Below are 20,493 nucleotides of genomic sequence, written 5' to 3' on the forward strand. Positions count from 1 at the left end.
CCAGTTGCGCCTGTACCTTGGGAAGTCTGACTTGGCCACGGTAGTCCACGCTCTGGTTACATCCCGCATTGATTACTGCAACGCGCTCTACGTGGGGTTGCCCTTGAAGACTGCCCGGAAGCTTCAGATGGTCCAGCGCTCGGCAGCCAGGTTGCTAACGGGAGCGGTACTCAGGGAGCATACCACTCCTCTGTTGAGCCAGCTCCACTGGCTGCCAATCTGCTACCGGGCACAATTCAAGGTGCTGGCTTTAGCCTATAAAGCCCTAAACTGTTCTGGCCCCACTTACCTCTCCGAACGCATCTCCGCCTATGAACCGACTAGAACATTAAGATCGTCTGGGGAGGCCCTGCTCTCGGTCCTGCCTGCGTCACAGGCGCGCTTGGCGGGGACGAGAGACAGGGCCTTCTCAGTGGTGGCCCCTCGGCTATGGAATGCCTTACCGGTAGACATCAGACAGGCACCTTCGTTGCTGGCGTTTCGGAGAAAGGTCAAGACCTGGCTTTATGAACAAGCGTTTGGTTAACAGTGCAACTGAACATAGGAAGACGGTAAATGGAACATAGGAATGATACAAGGATTATGAGTTCGGATCTGATTTCATTGAGGCGCTATGTTTGTTTCATGTTGTTTGTTAATTGTTGTGGATCGGTGTTGTTGATCCTGTTGTTATATTTGTTGTGTTTTTAATTGCACTGACATTGTTATGATAATTTGTACCCTGTAAACCGCATTGAGTCGCCTTTTTGGGCTGAAAAATGCGGTATAGAAATAAAGCAAATAAATAAATAAATAAATAAACATGACCCCCCCCCCCCCCCCATAAGTGATAGTAACTTATAGTTTTGCTAAGGGCAAGGACACAAGGCTGGATAATAAGGGTTAAGCCTTGGTCAATTTGATGTGTATCATTTAATCAAGACTCTATGCCCTATTTTGATATGTTTATAGGAGAAGGTAGCCAATTTATTCCTGAAAATCATGCCACAAAAGTATTTGACTTTTTCCATCTGAGACACACCTGGGCTCCTGATGGTCCCCCATCTCACAAACAAGGGACTCTCTTTTCCCCTCATGAATATATTTCCCTTTATGGACCTTCCAATGAATAATATGAACTATGGACACCGGGGGAGGGTAGTTGGGTTTACTCTCTGTATTATGATTTCTATATTTTCATATTTTCTCCTGTGTATGTAACCTTCTCCTGACCCTTTTGCCCCCTTCCCATCTCCTTGAGGAAAAATGTATAAGGAAGTTGCCCTGCCTCTGAAGAGACAATTAGCGATTGTGGAAATCCTTATCTTAGAACATTTCTTGCATGGAAAAATAACAAAGAAATATCTCCTTGTCTTCGGAGGCCGACCATCAAGGGGATAATCACTTGGCAGACTTTTTAATCACATTGCAATAACCTTCGGAAAGTCCTCTTCCTCCCAACCCGTTTTCTTTCAAGCCTTTTCATTAAAGACATTCACCAAAGTCCCCCCTTTGTGCCCCCATCCGACAGCAAGAGGAAAACCCGGATTACATGATCAATGCTTATCTCAGACCCATCATGACACAATAGATTGGCTTTTCTTGAAGGCTGGTTCGGACTCGTTAGGCCCCCTGGACATTTCCTGTGACTCCATAATCCATTCAAGAATGCATTGTATTCCCTTGTCCCACCTCCCTCCCTCCTGATTTGTCGATGCGCCAAGGTGGCAGAAGCCCTGTGATTGGCCCAGGCGCTCGAGGGGCAGACAAGCCTCCTCCCAGCTGTTGAGGCGCCAGCCAGTCACCTTCAAGCCAGGTGGGGGGGGGGGGGTGGGGTGGGGTGGGGAGATTCAAACCACACTCTATATTTTCTATAAAAATTGCATTTATTTGTGTACATGTATGCTTAGCTTGGTGAATGATTGCCGCTTTGCATCCTTTTCAGCTGAATCGCTAATAAATCATCTCGGTGGCGCTTTCTTCAACTTCGGTGAGATTCTTTTTGGGAACTTAGGGAAAATAAATTGCTTAAAATTAGGCTTCTCTTTGCTCACCAACGTAGCGATCCCTCTTTGGTGGGGCCGCAGGCTCTCTCCTCCTGGGGTAGACCCTTCTAAAGTTCCTATCGACTTCACTTGCTATGTGTGTTGCATCTGGTAACCAGAGATATATTACATCTTGCTATGGAGATGACTTCATAGTGTCCTTTGCATGGCTGGAGAAATTCAAATCCCCCTGTTTCCTGCCTCTTCCATGTTTCAAAGAAGCCTTTAAGAGTTTCAGGGTTGCAGACAGCCCCTCTCCTTCACCCCCATCAATCCACAGCAGTGTCTCTCCCCTTTGGAAGCAGAGCGTATCCATTGTGACTCGAGGTGCTGATGGATTGGGGGAACGTCCCCCAGGGTTGGCCATCAATTCATGCAAGGCCTCCTTGCCTTTACAAGCGAGCATGGATCCTGATGGTGTCACTTGGATAAAGGAAGGGGAAACTTTCTTTTCCCGCTTTCGAATGCACACATTCTTTTTTTAAAGGGGTGCATACAGAATGAAGAAATGAGTGGAAGAATGAATGTAGAGGGAGCAGACTGTGAGAGTTAGTTAACCCTTTCTCAGCAGGATGAAATGAACTGGGATGAATGCTTGGGTTTGCCTAAAGACAACATCACTTTGTTGTAGAAGCTGCCGGCTTCTAACTCAGGCTGGATCTACACTGCTTTATAATGTAGTTTAACTGCATTTAATTCATAGAATCATAGAATCAAAGAGTTGGAAGAGACCTCATGGGCCATCCAGTCCAACCCCATTCTGCCAAGAAGCAGGAATATTGCATTCAAATCACCCCTGACAGATGGCCACCCAGCCTCTGTTTCAAAGCTTCCAAAGAAGGAGCCTCCACCACACTCCGGGGCAGAGAGTTCCACTGCTGAACGGCTCTTACCAGGCCCGTAGCCAGGATTTCATTTCGGGAGGGGCTGAATTTTTTCAGGGGGGGGGGTTTCGGGGGGGGGCTGAGTTTCGGGGGGGGGGGCTGAGTCTGAGTGAAAGAGGGTCTAGCCTAGCAAACCTTTTGTATCATTACCCCAATACCCCCATGCATATGGATATATTGGGTATGGTGATAAGATCATGATATGAATAAACATAACAGTTTAAATAATGCACCAGTAAGGCCTTTTTGCGAACCACCATGAGAATTTCGGGGGGGGGGGGGGGCTGAAGCCCCTCAAGCTCCCCCCCTGGCTACATGCCTGGCTCTCACAGTCAGGAAGTTCTTCCTCATGTTCAGATGGAATCTCTTCTCTTGTAGTTTGAAGCCATTGTTCCGTGTCCTAGTCTCCAAGGAAGCAGAAAACAATCTTGCTCCCTCCTTCCTGTGGTTTCCTTTCACATATTTATACATGGCTATCATATCTCCTCTCAGCATTCTCTTCTTCAAGCTAAACATGCCCACCTCCTTAAGCCGCTCCTCATAGGGCTTGTTCTCCAGACCATTGATCATTTTAGTCGCCCTCCTCTGGACACATTCCAGCTTGTCAATATCTCTCTTGAATTGTGGTGCCCAGAATTGGACACAATATTCCAGGTGTGGTCTAACCAAAGCAGAATCGAGGGGTAGCATTACTTTCCTAGATCTAGACACTAGGCTCCTATTGATGCAGGCCAAAATCCCATTGGCTTTTTTTGCCGCCACATCACATTGTTGGCTCATATTTAACTTGTTGTCCACGAGGACTCCAAGATCTTTTCACACATACTGTTCTCAAGCCAGGCATCGTCCCCCATTCTGTATCTTTGCATTTCGTTTTTTCTGCCTAAGTGGAGTATCTTGCATTTGTCACTGTTGAACTTCATTTTGTTAGTTTTGGCCATTCATCTCTCTAATCTGTGAAGATCATTTTGAATTCTGCTCCTGTCCTCTGGAGTATTAGGTATCCCTCCCAATTTGGTGTCGTCTGTAAACTTGATAATCATATCTTCTAACCCTTTATCCAAGTCATTAATAAAGATGTTGAACAGGACCGGGCCCAGGACGGAATTGTAGAGGATTACGTTTATTTATTTATCGTGTCAGGAGTGAACCAAACAGTAGCATTGCATTAACAAAAACCCACCAAGTTTGCAAACTTGGCAATCTATTAAACGTCCTTTGACCAGTAGCTGGCCACTTGGAGTGCCTCTGATGTTGCTATGAGAAGGTCCTCCATTGTGCATGTGGCAGGGCTCAGGTTGCTTTGTTACAGGTGGTCTGTGGTTTGCTCTTCTACACTTTGTAGCTCCATGTCTTAAGGTTGGCTCTGCATCTCGTAGTGCCAGAGCGCAGTCTGTTCAGCGCCTTCCAAGTCGCCTGTTCCGGCTTCCAGGAGCATAGTTTGCATTACCTTTTAGTTGCATGGGATAGTGTTCTTTTGCATTTCCCCAGGGCTTTTGCATTTCCCCACAACACCCTGGAAGTTAAACAGTATCAGAGTCTGCAAAACCAGACTGCAGGCCCTCTGCAGTTATTGGTTTAGAAAGTATCTCTTTGCACGCCCAGCGATGCAAATATTATTATTATTATTATTATTATTATTATTATCTTTATTTGTACCCCGCTAGCATCTCCCGAAGGACTCGATGCGGCTTACAAAGGCCAAGGCCTCAAAACACAACATAACAATGAAGTAAATACGGACTTTAGGAGGGTCTCCCCAGTAAGAGAGACCCCTAGGACTGCTCCAAACAGGGTCCATGACCTTGGCGAGCCATCAGAGAAGCCTGATTCCAGCAATTTTATTAATATTAATAATTGAAATGAGACTCTTGCCAAGGCGAAGAAGAGGCATCGAGGTTTAATGAGCAATTCAGCTGAAGCGGATGCAATTGCAGTGGTCATTCACATGCAAGCATACCAGTACATTGATCAGAGGCATATTTATTAGGCCTGGGCGGTTTCGTTCGTTAATTTTGTAATTCGTTAAATATTCGTTAATTTTAGCAATTACAAAACGATTACAAAACTTATTTTTAAACCCGGAAGTGTTTTTAAATATCGAAACGGCAGGCACCAAAAATTTTTGTATTTCCGTCCATTTCGGAAATACGTAAGATGGCCGCCTGGCGATGCTTGGTGGGAGCTCTCCTCTCTCTCCTCTCTTAGCCAGTCAGAGGCAGAGCCTGAAAGAGGAGGAGGAGGAGGAGGAGGAGGAGGAGGAGAGGGCGGGGAAGGCGCCGGCTGAGCAAGCGAGCGAGAGGGTGAGCGAGAGGGCGAGCGACCCTCAGTGGGAAGGCGGCCCGTTCCTCCTTCCTCAGCTTTGCGGTGGGTGTGCTTCATTCTCCCAATTCCTTAGCGGAGGGCTGTGCTTCGTTCTCCCAATTCCTTAGCGGAGGGCTGGGCTAGATGGCCTTTGGGGAGCCCTTCTCTCAATTTCGCATTGCTTCGGAGGAGCCGGGCCCGACTCGGCGGCAGCGCTTGAGGGCCCGCCAGAGTGAGTGCCTGCCTTCCCTCCTTAATAATAATTTCTCCTCCCTATTCTACTAAATTAATAATTAAATTAAAAAATATTTAAAAAATATTTTAAAAAAGGGCGCCATCTTTACAAAATGTTTTGTAAATATTAACGAAATTTCGTAAATACCGAACTTTTTTAAGCGAAAATTTTGTAATTATTTTAAATATCGAAACAAAAAAAAAACCCCAAATACAAATCGATTTTAGAAACAAATTTTTGCGTTGTTACCCAAGCCTAATATTTATAGCAAAATACAGGTTTGAAAGTTTCAAAACTCCCTCCCTCTTCGGCTCCTTAGCAAATCAGGGAGAGGGAGGCAGGACGGAAGAGGGACATTGTGTCCAGAGAGGATGATGACATTCCACTGTCCTGTACTCGAGGGATCAGCCAGCCAAGGAAACCAGTTTTTTTGTTCTTGTGATGGATCAGTGATTAGGGATAATCATTTGATTCAAGTCTTCCCCTTCCAGGATCAGACAAGGTGTGTTGGTTTTGATGGGCTTTTGGATGAAACAAACAGAGCCTGGGGCCAGTCTCGCCCCTTTGTGATTAAATTAAAATGTGACCAGAGAAATTCCCTGTTTACCAGGCCAACTCAGAAAAATAAACAAAGAATTTCCAGTTGCTATTGTCCATGCAAATGTCTGTGATAAGGTTGGTTTTGAGGGAACAACACCCCCCTCGGGCACTGAGTGGTTTTTCCTGGTCGCCTTTTTGGGGCAAAGGGCAAGGGTAAAGGGGGCAAAAGATATTTCATAGCAAGATACATACATTCAAATCATAAGCATTCCATAGCAACAAAACCCCATCTTTGTCCCACATCCCAAGTATATTAAATAAAAGGATTAATTTTCATGAAGAAGCCTGAAGTCCAATGTTTTAAAAGGTCTTTGAGGAAAGTTCATGAGGGAGATAGTATGTACTGAAGTCCAAGACATGCAGGCAGAGAGTCCATGATCATTGGGAAGGCTGGCAGATGAAACCCCAGCTGTGCTGCAACTGATTCACACTTTGGTCCTTGGGAAACTACAACTCTCACAAAGGGCAGAAGTCCCAAGATCCAGCCGTTTCCCAAAAGCCTCGTGGGGTCCTTGTTGTTGTCAGTGCCTTGGCAATGTGACCAAAACTTAACCCCCTACTGTGCAGTCTGGTGCCCTTGCCCTTTGCAGGACTACAAGTCACCATCCCCCATACTGGGGGGGGGGGTGCTCGGCTTCAACAATACAACACCTAAAGCAAATTAAAAACAGTTAAAGCAATATTAAACCACAAGCAATAAACAATACAACAAAACACTATAAAACTGGGCCGGGCCAGAGTAATGGGTACAAGGTTAAAGTGCTGATGTGACAGGTGATATGTAACAATTATAGGGTAAGTGCAGTGTGCGGCAATCTCAATTCTAGTAAAGTGCTTCTGGGACTTGTTGTTGGAGATTCCTATTCTGGAAAGGCACATCGGAACAGCCAGGTCTTCAAGTTCTTTTTAAAGACTGCCAATGTAAGGACCTGTCTAAGATCTTTGGGGAGGGTGTTCCAGAGTCGGGGGGCCACCACAGAAAAGGCCCTGTCTCACGTCCCCACCAAACGTGCCTGCGACGCAGGTGGAATCACGAGCAGGGCCTCTCCGGATGATCGAAGTGAGCGCGTGGGTTCATAAACGGAGATGTGGTCACGCAGGTAGGATGGTCCCAAACCGTTTAGGGCTTTGTAGGTGAGTACTTGCACCTTGAATTGGGCTCGGAAAATAAATGGCAGCCAGTGGAGCTCCTTGAACAGGAGGGTTGACCTCTCTCTGTAAGGAGCCCCAGTTAACATCCTGGACGCTGCCCGTTGGACCAGTTGGAACTTCCGAGCCGTTTTCAAGGGCAGCCCCACGTAGAGCGCATTACAGTACAATAGGGATGAGGTGGGACGTGGGTAAGAACAGCTGTTCCTGAAGGCCACTGTTCTTAGCCACGTCCACCTCCTCCCTCTGCCATCCATCGCTGTTCGCAGTCGCCCAGGGAAGGGAAACTGCGAGATTACTTTTGAAATCTCGCAGTTCCCCTTCCCTGGGTGATTGCGAACGGCGATGGATGGCAGGGGAATGAGGTGGCCGTGGCTACGTCCAGCTCTTTTTGACGGCTACTGGGGGCGTGGCCTTCAGGAAGAGCTGGGTGTAGCCACGCCCACCTCGCCCTTCCGCATCACCGCTTGTCGCCACAGAGGCCAGGGAAACTGCGAGATTGTAAAACTTGCACCAGACATCCAAAAATAATTCCGAAAAATGGGTAAATTGTTTCAATTTGTAATTACTCCTCACACTATTCCAGCATGGCTCGAAATTGTTTCAAAAGTCAATTTAATCCAAATTAATTCCGATTTTAGAAGCTTCTGAACAAAATCGATCAAGCCTACTACTCACATTTGCATGTTTTCGAACTGCTAGGTTGGCAGAAGCTGGGGCTAACAGCGGGAGCTCGCCCCACTCCCCAGATTTGAACTTCCGACCTTTCGGTAAGGAAGTTCAGCATCTCAGCGGATTAACCCGCTGCAGAGGAGATAAACAGAGACTATTCCAAATCCAAAGTAGGAAGGCAAGGGATTAATTGAGATTGTCGCTGTCAATTTCGAACAGTTGGAGGATGTGTTCCCAGTCTTTGGGAAAACGCAGTCAGCCTGAGCCTCTTTTCCCTTGTTTGGTCCAAACTTCTCCCCCTTGCAGCTGAAAGTGTAGAACTTTCATCTTTCGCTCGGCAGGAAGCGAAGGAAAGACTGAGCCAAAGGAGAAGGAAGTTTCTAATTATTCACAATAGCTGCTACGTCTATAACAAGCTGCTTGGCCAGGGAAAGTCGGGAACCCAACCCAAACTGTCTGCTTTGCAGCATAACAATTGAGTCGGGGATTCATGCTTAGGGTTTGCACCTCTGCTCCACAGTGGGATCTGGCTGGATTTTGAAAATTATTATCAGATGACTGGAAAAATGTTGTGTATTCACAAATGGAGGGAACACTGTTTGGAATGACTTTTGTTTGTAAGAGATTTTCCAACTGTTAAGTGAGCTGAAGCTGGGCTGACGGTGGGAGCTCACCCCAACCCGGGCTTGAACTGAAGATTATCTGGCAGTGTAGACTCAGATAATCCACTTCAAAGCAGAGAATGTGGATTGTCTGCCTTGTTTGCTGTGGACTCATCTTGTTGTGTTTCAAATAATAATAATAATAATAATTATAATTATTATTATTATTATTATTATATTTTACTGATACAGTATGTCACAGCAAACAAGATCTATGTGCTGTATTATTATTATTATTATTATTATTATTATTATTATTATTATTATTATTATATTTTACTGATACAGTATGTCACAGCAAACAAGATCTATATGCTGTATTATTATTATTATTATTATTATTATATAATAATAATAATAATAATAATACAGCATATAGATCTTGTTTGCTGTGACATACTGTATCAGTAAAATATAATAATAATAATAATAATAATAATAATAATAATAACCCGCGACTCAACGCGATTAACAGCAAGAGCACTCAACGCGGTTAACAACATACACTATTTAAAAACAATTAACACCGTAGTATACTAAGTCATTACACATCAATAAACAACACATTAACATCTCGTAACTAGAATCGTGATCCAACTCGTCATCCGTAATTCCGTTTTCCTATATTCATTATATTCTTTGCACTGCTTATCCGAACCCCTGTTCAAATAGCCAGGTTTTCAGTTTTCTTCGAAACACCATTAACGAGGGGGCTGATCTAATGTCCATGGGAAGGGCATTCCACAGCCGAGGGGCCACCACTGAGAAGGCCCTGTACCTCGTCCCCGCCAAACCTGCCTGTGATGCAGGCAGGATCGAGAGCAGGGCCTCCCCAGAAGATCTTAAAGTCCTGGTGGGTTCATAGGCGGAGATACGTTCGGATAGGTAACTTGGGCCAGAACCGTTTAGGGCTTTAAAGGCCAACGCCAGCACTTTGAATTGTGCCCGGTAGCAAATTGGTAGCCAGTGGAGCTGGCGCAGCAGAGGAGTTGTATGCTCCCTGCGCTCTGCTCCTGTTAAAATCATGGCTGCCGAGCGTTGGACTAGTTGGAGCTTCCGAGCCGTTTTCAAAGGCAACCCCACGTAAAGAGCGTTGCAGTAGTCTAAACGGGATGTAACCAGAGTGTGGACTACCGTGGCCAAGTCAGACTTCCCAAGGTACGGGCGCAGCTGGCGCACAAGCTTTAGCTGTGCAAATGCTCCCCTGGTCACTGCCGAAACCTGGGGTTCCAGGCTCAGCGATGAGTCCAGGGTCACACCCAAGCTGTGAACCTGCGTCTTCAGGAGGAGTGCGACCCCATCCAACACAGGCTGTAACCCTATACCCTGTTCGGCCTTTTGACTGACCAGGAGTACCTCTGTCTTGTCTGGATTCAGTTTCAAATCCTCATATCTTATCAGCTTTTCCAGTTGTTTCTCTTCAGTCTTGCTGTCACCTGGGATTACAACATCAACGATCCATACTTTGTTTTTTAACACAATTTTTGTGGTAAAATTTATTTTTTATTTATTTATTTATTTATTATTTATTTATTTATTTATTGCATTTATTAACCGCCGCTCTCAGCCCTAGGGCGACTCGTGGCGGTGTACAATACAAAAAAGACACTTTACAAAGCAATCAGGACAACAAACTAACATCACTAATACACAACATTTAAATTACACTAAAAATCCGCTGCGTCATATTATGGAATCATAATCAATCTCGTAGTCGTAAATTCATTCCGGTTGTCATTTCCAGTAACATAGCACTCAGTTGAAAGCCTGCTCGAAGAGCCACGTCTTCAGGCCCTTACGAAAGGCCATGAGGGAGGGCGCCTGTCTGATGTCAGCAGGGAGGGAGTTCCACAGCCGGGGGGCCACCACCGAGAAGGCCCTCTCTCTCGTCCCCGCCAGACGTGCCTGTGAGGCAGGCGGGATCGAGAGAAGGGCCTCCCCAGATGATCTCAAGGCCCTCGTGGGCTCGTAGGCCGAGATGCGGTCCGTAAGGTATTTTGGGCCGGAACCGTTTAGGGCTTTGTAGGATAACACCAGCACCTTAAATTGGGCCCGGTAGCAAATCGGCAGCCAGTGGAGCTGGAACAACAAGGGCGTTGTGTGCTCCCTGCGTCCTGCTCCTGTTAACAACATGGCTGCCGCGCGCTGGACGAGCTGAAGCTTCCGGGCCGTCTTTAAGGGCAGCCCCACGTAGAGAGCGTTGCAGTAGTCAAGGCGGGATGTGACCAGAGCGTGTACCACCGTGGCCAAGTCAGACTTCCCGAGATACGGGCGCAGCTGGCGCACAAGCCGAAGCTGTGCAAATGCTCCCCTGGTCACCGCTGAAACCTGGGGATCCAGGCTCAACGATGAATCCAGGATCACACCCAAGCTGCGAACCTGTGCCTTCAAGGGGAGTGCGACCCCGTCCAGCACAGGCTGTAACCCTATACCCTGCTCGGCCTTGCGACTGACCAGGAGTACCTCTGTCTTGTCTGGATTTAATTTCAGTTTGTTCGCCCTCATCCAGACCATTACAGCGGCCAGGCACCGGTTCAGGACTTCGACAGCCTCCTTAGTAGCAGGTGGGAAGGAGTGACAGAGCTGGACATCATCTGCGTACAGATGACACCGCACCCCGAAACTCCGGATGATCTCACCCAGCGGCTTCATGTAGATATTAAACAGCATGGGGGACAGTATAGAGCCCTGTAAAATTAGGTGCCTTAGCTTATATTCAGGTCGGCTTATACTCGAGTATATACGGTAAGCCAAATTGCATTAATTCCACAGCGTAGATGCACCCATAGACACACACACGGAGTTGGCACTGCTTTCCTTCTTCTTATTTAACGCTTATTTTTTATATATAACATAAGATATCAGCCTTAACTCTCTTCAGATGTTCAGGGCAGCGTCCCAAGACAAGGAAAGATAGAAGAGCTAAGGTAAACTGACAGAGCCTATTACCATGTTTAGTCCCAAACCTTAAAATAGGAAAGCTCGTCCAGCAGTGATCCAAAGCAAAACAAAGCAAATCCACCGTTGCAATAGCCGCATGTTTAGAAACCGCAGCAAAGCAAGGAGAATGGGAAACAGGGTTCACTGCGTCCCTCAAAGAGCTTTGATAAAAGGATAAAAGGTCTTTGCTCGGGATGCAAATGCTCCATAACGTCATCCTTGAGTAATCCATAACTTACGTAGTATTGAGCCTTTGCGGTAAATGGATTCAAGGTGGTGATCATGTTGTTGAAAGACCTAAAAGGGATCCATCTCCTTATAAATCCTGGGAGTTCTAGTTTGGTGAGTTTTTCACCTCATCTGCCGAAGAGCACTGGTGACTAACCAAACGACTCCTAGGACGTGTTGTTGAAGGGTTTCATGGCCAGAAGCACTAAAATCCAGACAGCAAATAAAGAACAACACTCAGAAAACAGGGGAATTCCAGACAGGAAACAATCAGGGCCAGCTAACACCTCCCAACAAAGGATTCCCCAGGCAGGAAGCAGTCAGGCTTTGAAGCTGCAAGGCCATTCAGTGCTAATCAAGGTAATTATTGCAACTGTGATTGAACCTGAGCCTGTGATTGAACCTGTGAATGGTTTTCAGTCTCCTGATGTTTCTGTGTCTGATGTGGATAATGAGGAGGGAAATCAATCTCCTGTTGCTTCTGATGTGGAGGATGCTGGGACTGCCTCTGAGGTGCAAGATGGAGACACTTTGGTCAATGAGTCTCATGCAGACACTGACAGAGAGGCTTCGGTGCAAAGGGCAAATTCTCATGAGAATGTTCCTGTATGCAATTTATAATGTAGATTTCAAAGTGTGCGTGTATGTTTAAAATGCAGTAGCTATGTGCTGAGTGTAATGTATTCCTGTGTGGAAAGAGTTAACTGAACCATGGAGGGAATGACATTCCTAGAGAGGTCATAAACCAAGTGTATAGAGCAAATGGACACAGTGTCCTGCGTCGTATGTCATACATCACTTTGGAATGCAAGAGGTGTGAACTAGTGCTGATAACAGACAGTTCGTGTGTTCACAACGTTACGATCTGGCTCGACTTACCTGTCCGCACGCATCTCCTCCTATGAACCAGTCAGGACATTAAGATCATCTGTGGAGGCCCTTCTCTCAGTCTCGCTGGCATAACAAGCATGCCTGGCAGGGACAAGAGATAGGGCCTTCACAGTGGTGACCCCTCGGCTGTGGAACGCCCTTCCTACAGATATCAGATCGGCCCCCTCCTTGCTGGCATTTTGGAGGAAAGTGAAGACCTGGCTGTTCGAACAGGCATTTGATTAGGCAGTGTAATCGATTATAGGAACATGGAATAACTGATGATGAGACTGCATTCTGATTCTATTGATGAGACGTAAATGATTGTCATATTGATGTTTACATATATCCGAAATGCTACTGCTTTTAAATGTTCCAATGATTTTGTAATGTTTGTATTGAAACTGTTGTTGTTAACCGCTTTGAGTCGCCTAAGGGCTGAGAAAAGCGGTATATAAATGAAGTAAATAAATAAATAAATAAAATCGGACAGGAAAGTTTACGATGTGCTGAGTGTTAAGTAGCTTCTAATGTATATAGCTGTAAAATAAAGTAGTTTATAGCCTAAAGTGGCTGTGATTGATCTGTTCCTGTCTTGCTGTGCAGCTGATGCCACTGCTGTGATTGGATGACCTCTCAGCTAAGGGAAGGGAATACTCAAAGTGGGACAGGGAGAGCAGGCATGGCAGCATAGTGCACATGTGTCGGCGAGGGAGAGCATGTGAGGATGGCAGGAGGCTCGTTCCTTCAAGGCATGGAGGTTCCGTGTGGGCCCAATTCTATCACCGGTGGAGTTCAGAATGCTCTGATTGTAGGTGAACTATAAATCCCAGCAACTACAACTCCCAAATGTAATGTATTCCTGTGTGGAAAGAGTGAACTGAACCATGGAGGGAATAGCATTCCTAGAGAGGTCATAAATCAAGTGTGTAGAACAAATGGATGCAGTGTTGTATGTCATACGTCACTCTGGAATGCAAGAGGTGTGGATTAGTACTGATAACAGTTGAAGAGTTCACAATGTTACGATTGGACTGTAAAGAAGCAAGTTTATGATGTGCTGAGTGTTAAGTAGCTTCTAATGTATATAGCTGTAGCTTTAGGCTATAGTTTATAGTTTATAGCCTAATGTCAGGACTCGGTTTCCTGGCCTTGGATGTTGGCGCAAAAAACCGGATTCCTGACATGGAGAACTGATAAGGAATTGCAGCTGGTGGCCTTGGGAGGGGCCGTTGGTGGTTTGGCGGGGAATATTGCGCGGGATCTTTGTCAGGCGGGAAGAGGGGATTCGAATGTGGGGGAGGGTATATCAGGGTTGACTTGCGTCTGTGTGCCAATCCTGGCTTTCATTGTGTATATGCATCCAGTAGTAAAAGTTTCCTGTCTGATCACGGATTGGCGTCCTGTGTCATTTCTGGGAGCGGCTGCTGTGAGCTTACAGCCTAAAGTGGCTGTGATCGATCTGTTCCTGTCTTGCTGTGCAGCTGATGTCACTGACAAAAGACTGGGGGGAAATGAAACCAGTTTTTGGGATTTAAGGTTTGCCTGTAGAAAATCTTGTCAGATCAGGCATTGTTTGGAAACCAACCACAAGCGTCATGGAATTCCTGTTTTAAAGGAAACAGTTTAAAAAAAGAAGCGGGGAGGAGTTAGAAACCTCGGTTAGAGAGAAGCAGTCAGGAAAATAGAGCTCAAGGTTTAAGGAAAAATAAGAAGGCGCCAGTGTGGCCTAAATCAGAAAATAGTTCAGCCAAGGGTATATGAAGAAAGTAACATATTTGATGATGTGAGATAGTGAGGGTTTCATAAGAAAAGTTAACTGAGTGAATGATACTGAATGTAAAACTCGAGACTGTTACAAAACACAAATGTAACCATAAAGCATTGGAACCAGAAGCTATAAATAAAGTTTGTTACTTTGTTGCTTACCAGAGTGTCTCAAGCATGTGATATAAAGCACAAAGGTTTAACAGCTCACAAGAAAGCCCCAGCCAATTTAAAAGGGAAACTGCAGCAGTACAAGGCGGTAAAGCAGTGTTTCTCAACCTTCCTAATGCCGTGACCCCTTAGTACAGTTCCTCATGTTGTGGTGACCCCCAACCATAACATTTCATTGCTACTTCATAACTGCTATTTTGCTACTGTTATGAATCATAATGTAAATACCTTATATGCAGGATGTATTTTCAAATCCCAAATACCCAATATGCTCAAATTTGAATACTGGTGGGGTTGAGGGGAGTTTGTCGCTTGGTAGTTGTAGTTGCTGGAATTTAGTTAACTTACAATCAAAGAGCATTACGAACTCCACCAGTGATGGAACTGAACCAAACTTGGCACACAGAACTCCCATGACCAGCAGAAAATACTAGAAGGGTTAGGTTGGTTTTGCCTTGAGTTTTGGAGTTGCAGTTCACCTACATCCAAAGCACTGTAAACTCAAACAATGATGAATCTTGATGTCAAACCTGGCATGGCATGAATATTTAATATGCCCAATAATGTACACTTTTGGGAATTTGGGGAAAATAGACCTTGACATTTGGGGGTTGTAGTTGCTGGGATTTATAGTTCACCTATAATCAAAGAAAATTCTGAACCCCACCAATGATAGAATTGGGGCAAACTTCCCACACAAAACCTGCATGATCAATAGAAAATATTGTGTTTTCTGATGGTCTTTGGTGACCCCCCTGACCTCCCCTGGCGACCCCCCCCAGGGGTCTCGACCCCCAGGTTGAGAAACGCTGCGGTAAAGGGATTTAGAAAGGAAATTCTTTCCTCCCTCACTGAGTCAAGAAGAAAGGCACTTGTAAAAGGACAGAAACAGAGTTCGTCCCAGGTATTAAAGTGGCAACAGAAAACTACATATGTGGTGTGTCATTATGTATTCAGTTATGTGCAATGTTACGCCCCACATATTATAAACACACACGTGTGGTGTGTTTATAGTCAGAGGGGCTATTTCCTCTTCTGGAGTGCAACAGCAACATTCTCACATGCCTCCAACAAACAAGAGTTCTTTCTCCCACCCTGGACATTCCACAGATATATAAACCCCACTTGCCTAGTTTCCAACAGGACGTCACAACCTTTGAGGATGTCAGCCATAGATGTGGGTGAAATGTCAGGAGAGAATGCTTCTGGAACATGGCCATACAGTCCAGAAAACCCACAGCAACCCAGACTTCTAGGATTCCGTAGCATTGCCCCATCGCTGTTAAAGTGGTGCCAAACTGCTTTACTTCTACAGTGCAGATGCACCCCTTCTTGTCTTCCAGCCCCATTGTATAATTGTGGAGACAAACCCGCAAAGCTGGAGGCCAGCTGCTGCTGAGCAAACCTTGATGAGGAACAGACTTCTTGCTGCATTCCTTTTTCTATTCTGTGATCTCTTGGGCCAGCAATCAGTCTCAGCACTAACTGAAAGATGAGCGGTTGCCAGCAATGCTTTGAAGTTTGTAGGGCTGAGCCTGATGGGAGGTAGAAAACCCAATAAGACTTAATAATGTGGGATGGTAGAAGGAGGGCCTCTGAATTACAAAGTACTGCCATTCCCTTCCAGCACCAACAACCTTCCAAACCCATGGGTTCTGCGTCTATTTATTCAACCCACTGTGGCTCCAAAATGTTACAAAAACCTTACAGTGAGCATAATAATAATAATAATAATAATAATAATAATAATAATAATAATAATAGCATATAGATCTTGTTTGCTGCAACATCCTGTGTTTATGTATATCAGTAAAATATAATAATAATAATAATAATAATAATAATAATAATAATAATAATAATTGTATTTGTTTCTTTCTTCTCCTTGGATTTCTTTGAGAGCATCCCAATCCCGGCATATTTCCAATTTCCTATTCCTGGATAGGTAGATTGATTAGGAAGGACTGTTGGGAGTTACAGTCCTAGAATAGATAGGGAAGGAAGAATGGGGAGAAAGAGAAAGGGAAAGAAAAGGGGGGAGGAAGGGAAGAGGAAAAGAAGGAAGGAAGGAAGGAGAGAATGAAAGAATGAGAGAAAGGGGGGGGGGAAAGAAAAGGGGGGAAGGAAGGGAAGAGGAAGAAAAGGAAGGGAAGAAGGAAGGAAGGAGAGAATGAAAGAAAAAAGCAAGGAAGGAGAGAAAGAAAGAAAAAGAAAGAAAGAGAGAGAGAAAGAGTTAGGGAGGGAAAGAAAAGGAAGGGAGGAGGAAGAGAAGGAAGGAAGGAGTGAATGAAAGAAAAAAAGGAAGGAAGGAGAGAAAGAAAGAACAAGAGAAAGAGGGAGGGAGGGAAAGAAAAGGGGGGAAGGAAGGGAAGAGGAAGAGAAGGAAGGAAGGAGTGAATGAAAGAGGGAGGGAGGGAAAGAAAAGGGGGGAAGGAAGGGAAGAGGAAGAGAAGGAAGGAAGGAGTGAATGAAAGAAAAAAGGAAGGAAGGAGAGAAAGAAAGAAAGAAAGAATGAATGAATGAATGAATGAATGAATGAAAAGGGGGAAGGAAGGGAAGAGGAAGAGAAGGAAGGAAGGAGTGAATGAAAGGGAGGGAGGGAAAGAAAAGGGGGGAAGGAAAGAGGAAGAGAAGGAAGGAAGGAGTGAATGAAAGAAAAAAGGAAGGAAGGAGAGAAAGAAAGAAAGAAAGAAAGAAAGAAAGAAAGAAAGAGGGAATGAAAAGGGGGAAGGAAGGGAAGAGGAAGAGAAGGAAGGAAGGAGTGAATGAAAGAAAAAAAGGAAGGAAGGAAGAAGAGAAAGAGAGAAAGAGGGAGGGAAAGAAAAGGGGGGAAGGAAGGGAAGAGGAAGAGAAGGAATGAAGGAATGAAGGAAGGAGAGAATGAAAGAAAAAAAGGAAGAAAGGAGAGAAAGAAAGAAAGAAAGAAAGAAAGAAAAAAAGAGGGTGGGAGGGAAGGAGGGAAGGTTGGCCACAGCAACTCGAGGCAAGTACAACTAGTTCTGGAGAAAAGATACCCAACTGGTGCTGGTTTCAATACTCATTTCCTACAATCACGTTTTGCAACATCAAGAATGCCAAAGGAAATTGTGGGAAAATAGTACATGATGGAGCAAATCCTGGTTCAGCGGTAGGACTGGTTCTTCTAAAGCCTGTGTTTCGGAGAGCTTGGCATGGGAACGAATTGGAGCCACTGGTTCAATCAGTCTTGATGATTTTCTCCTTTCTTTCAGTGAAGGGTAGCCAGAAATGTGAGCTGAACTGCCGAGCCATGGGCTACCGATTCTACGTGCGGCAAGCAGAAAAGGTCATTGACGGGACTCCCTGTGACCAAAACGGGACCGCCATCTGTGTCTCCGGACAGTGCAAGGTAAATGCAGCGCTCACCTAGAGATTCTGTGTTGTCCGTCCAATGTGATTTCTGCTCCTTTACTTGTTCAATGTGGAGTTTTCTAGGGATTGCTTTCCTAGGCCAATGAGTTTCCTTTTATAGATAGACATGGTCTTTTCCCCCTTCCGGCATAACTCACTTTGGTTGACTTCCTTGTCCACATCTGGACAGTATCACACATGTTCGCGGGTCTTTATTTTTAGTCCTTCAAAGCATAGTTGGGTGCTTTGTAGATGATAGAGATGTTTGGAGTTTGGGTTGTTTATTGCGAGCGCGAGATGTAATGTTGAAGGTCAGAAAACCACCGCTGTTTTGATCCAAACAGACTACGTGAACCCTCCATTGGGATTTTTGTAAACATTTTTGGTCTGTCGTTCTCTAAATCTCCATATTGGCTGGGGAATTCTGCGATCCATTGGGTTGTAGGTTTTTCGGGCTGTATGGCCATGTTTTAGTTGGGCCAGAGGTTTAGCACAGCTGGTAAATCATCAGCAGTTATAAGAACTATCAACCAAAAGTTTGCAGTTCGAAGCCTCAGGTTGGCGTGAGCTGCCAACTGTCAGCCTAGTTCATTGTTTACCTAAGCAGTTCGAAAACAGCTTTAGCTGTGATTAGGGAAATTAGGTATCGCTAAAAGCGGGGGAGGTGTTTTATGACGCCATAAAGAAAGAAGATCAGAAAATACTGGGCGACCAAAAGGAAGGAGGAAGCCCTGACGGCTCTTCGTCATCAAGGATGGAGCAACAGTCTGTGTATTGTCTATACAAAGTGGCATTGAATGTTTGCTGAGTATGTGTATGGTGATCTGCCCTGAGTCCCCTATGGAGTGAGAAGGGCGGAATATAAATAAAGTGTTATTATTATTATTAGCAGTATCCGCCACACGTTGCTGTAGTCAGTCTTCCCTCCCTCTTTCCTTCCTTCCTTCCCTGTCTTCCTTTCCTTTCTTCATTCCCTTCTTCTTTCTTCCTTCTCTACCTTTTTCTTTCCTCTCTTCCTTTGCTCTTTGGTTCCATCTTACCTTGTCGCTTTCTTTCTTTCCTTCCTTCCTTCCTTCCTTCCTTCCTTCCTTCCTTCCCTCCCTCCCTCCCTCCCTCCTTCTTTCTCCCTTTCATTCCTTCTCTCCTTCCTTCCCTCCCTCTTTTTCTTTCCTTTCTTCATTCCCTTCTTCTTTCTTCCTTCTCTACCTGTTTCTTTCCTCCCTTCCTTTGCTCCTTGGTTCTATCTTTCCTTCCTTCCTTCCTTCCTTCCTTCCTTCCTTCCTTCCTTCCTTCCCTCCCTCCCTCCCTCCCTCTTTCTCTTTCCTTCCTTCCTTCCTTCCTTCCTTCCTTCCTTCCTTCCTTTCCTCTTTTTCTTTCCTTTCTTCATTCCCTTCTTCTTTCTACCTTCTCTACCTGTTTTTTTCCTCGCTTCCTTTGCTCTTTGGTTCCATCTTACCTTGTCTCTTTCCTTCCTTCCCTCCTTCTTTCTCCCTTTCATTCCTTCTCTCCTTCCTTCCTTCCTTCCTTCCCTCTCTCTTTCCTTCCTTCTTTCACTTTTTTATTTCCTTCTCTCCTTCCTTCCTTCTCTACCTTTATGTGTTTCTTTCCTTCCTACCCTCCTTCTCTCCTTCCTTCCTTCCTTCCTTCCTTCCTTCCTTCCTTCCTTCCCTCCCTCCCTCCCTCCCTCCTTCTTTCTCCCTTTCATTCCTTCTCTCCTTCCTTCCCTCCCTCTTTTTCTTTCCTTTCTTCATTCCCTTCTTCTTTCTTCCTTCTCTACCTGTTTCTTTCCTCCCTTCCTTTGCTCCTTGGTTCTATCTTTCCTTCCTTCCTTCCTTCCTTCCTTCCTTCCTTCCTTCCTTCCTTCCTTCCTTCCTTCCCTCCCTCCCTCCCTCCCTCCCTCCCTCTTTCTCTTTCCTTCCTTCCTTCCTTCCTTCCTTCCTTCCTTCCTTCCTTTCCTCTTTTTCTTTCCTTTCTTCATTCCCTTCTTCTTTCTACCTTCTCTACCTGTTTTTTTCCTCGCTTCCTTTGCTCTTTGGTTCCATCTTACCTTGTCTCTTTCCTTCCTTCCCTCCTTCTTTCTCCCTTTCATTCCTTCTCTCCTTCCTTCCTTCCTTCCTTCCCTCTCTCTTTCCTTCCTTCTTTCACTTTTTTATTTCCTTCTCTCCTTCCTTCCTTCTCTACCTTTATGTGTTTCTTTCCTTCCTACCCTCCTTCTCTCCTTCCTTCCTTCCTTCCTTCCTTCCTTCCTTCCTTCCTTCCTTCCCCCTTTCTGTGTATATGTGTTTTGTGTGTGCATATACGTCTGTATATATTTGTGTATATATGTGTGTTTATGTATATATGTGGTTTTGCGCCTGAGTTGTAATGTATATTTTTGGTTTTTTGGCTTTTTAGTCCCTTCTGCTGTGTTTTTCAGCGTTTTTATGAGTGATGGTCACTTGTTGGCCTGAGAGATGTCTTGTGTCCAAATTTGGTGTCAATTTGTCCAGTGGTTTTTTTAGTTATGTTAATTCCACAAACGAACATTACATTTTTGTTTATATAGATTTTAGAATCATAGAATCATAGAATCAAAGAGTTGGAAGAGACCCCATGGGCCATCCAGTCCAACCCCATTC

The 20,493-nt window shown here is 45.1% G+C and overlaps 1 protein-coding gene across 1 annotated transcript in view; it reads left to right on the top strand.

Moving 5' to 3' along the window:
• The window catches only part of THSD4 (thrombospondin type 1 domain containing 4), a 642,834-nt gene that overhangs the window by 268,405 nt on the left and 353,936 nt on the right, over positions 1-20,493 (top strand). Inside the window, exon 7 of the mRNA XM_067471248.1 lies at positions 17,737-17,873. Coding sequence (XP_067327349.1) covers positions 17,737-17,873 — 137 coding nt within the window. The remainder of the gene's footprint in view (positions 1-17,736; positions 17,874-20,493) is intronic.

This window comes from Anolis sagrei, chromosome 9 (genome assembly GCF_037176765.1).
Source record: "Anolis sagrei isolate rAnoSag1 chromosome 9, rAnoSag1.mat, whole genome shotgun sequence".
NCBI classification, from domain to species: Eukaryota; Metazoa; Chordata; class Lepidosauria; order Squamata; family Dactyloidae; genus Anolis; species Anolis sagrei.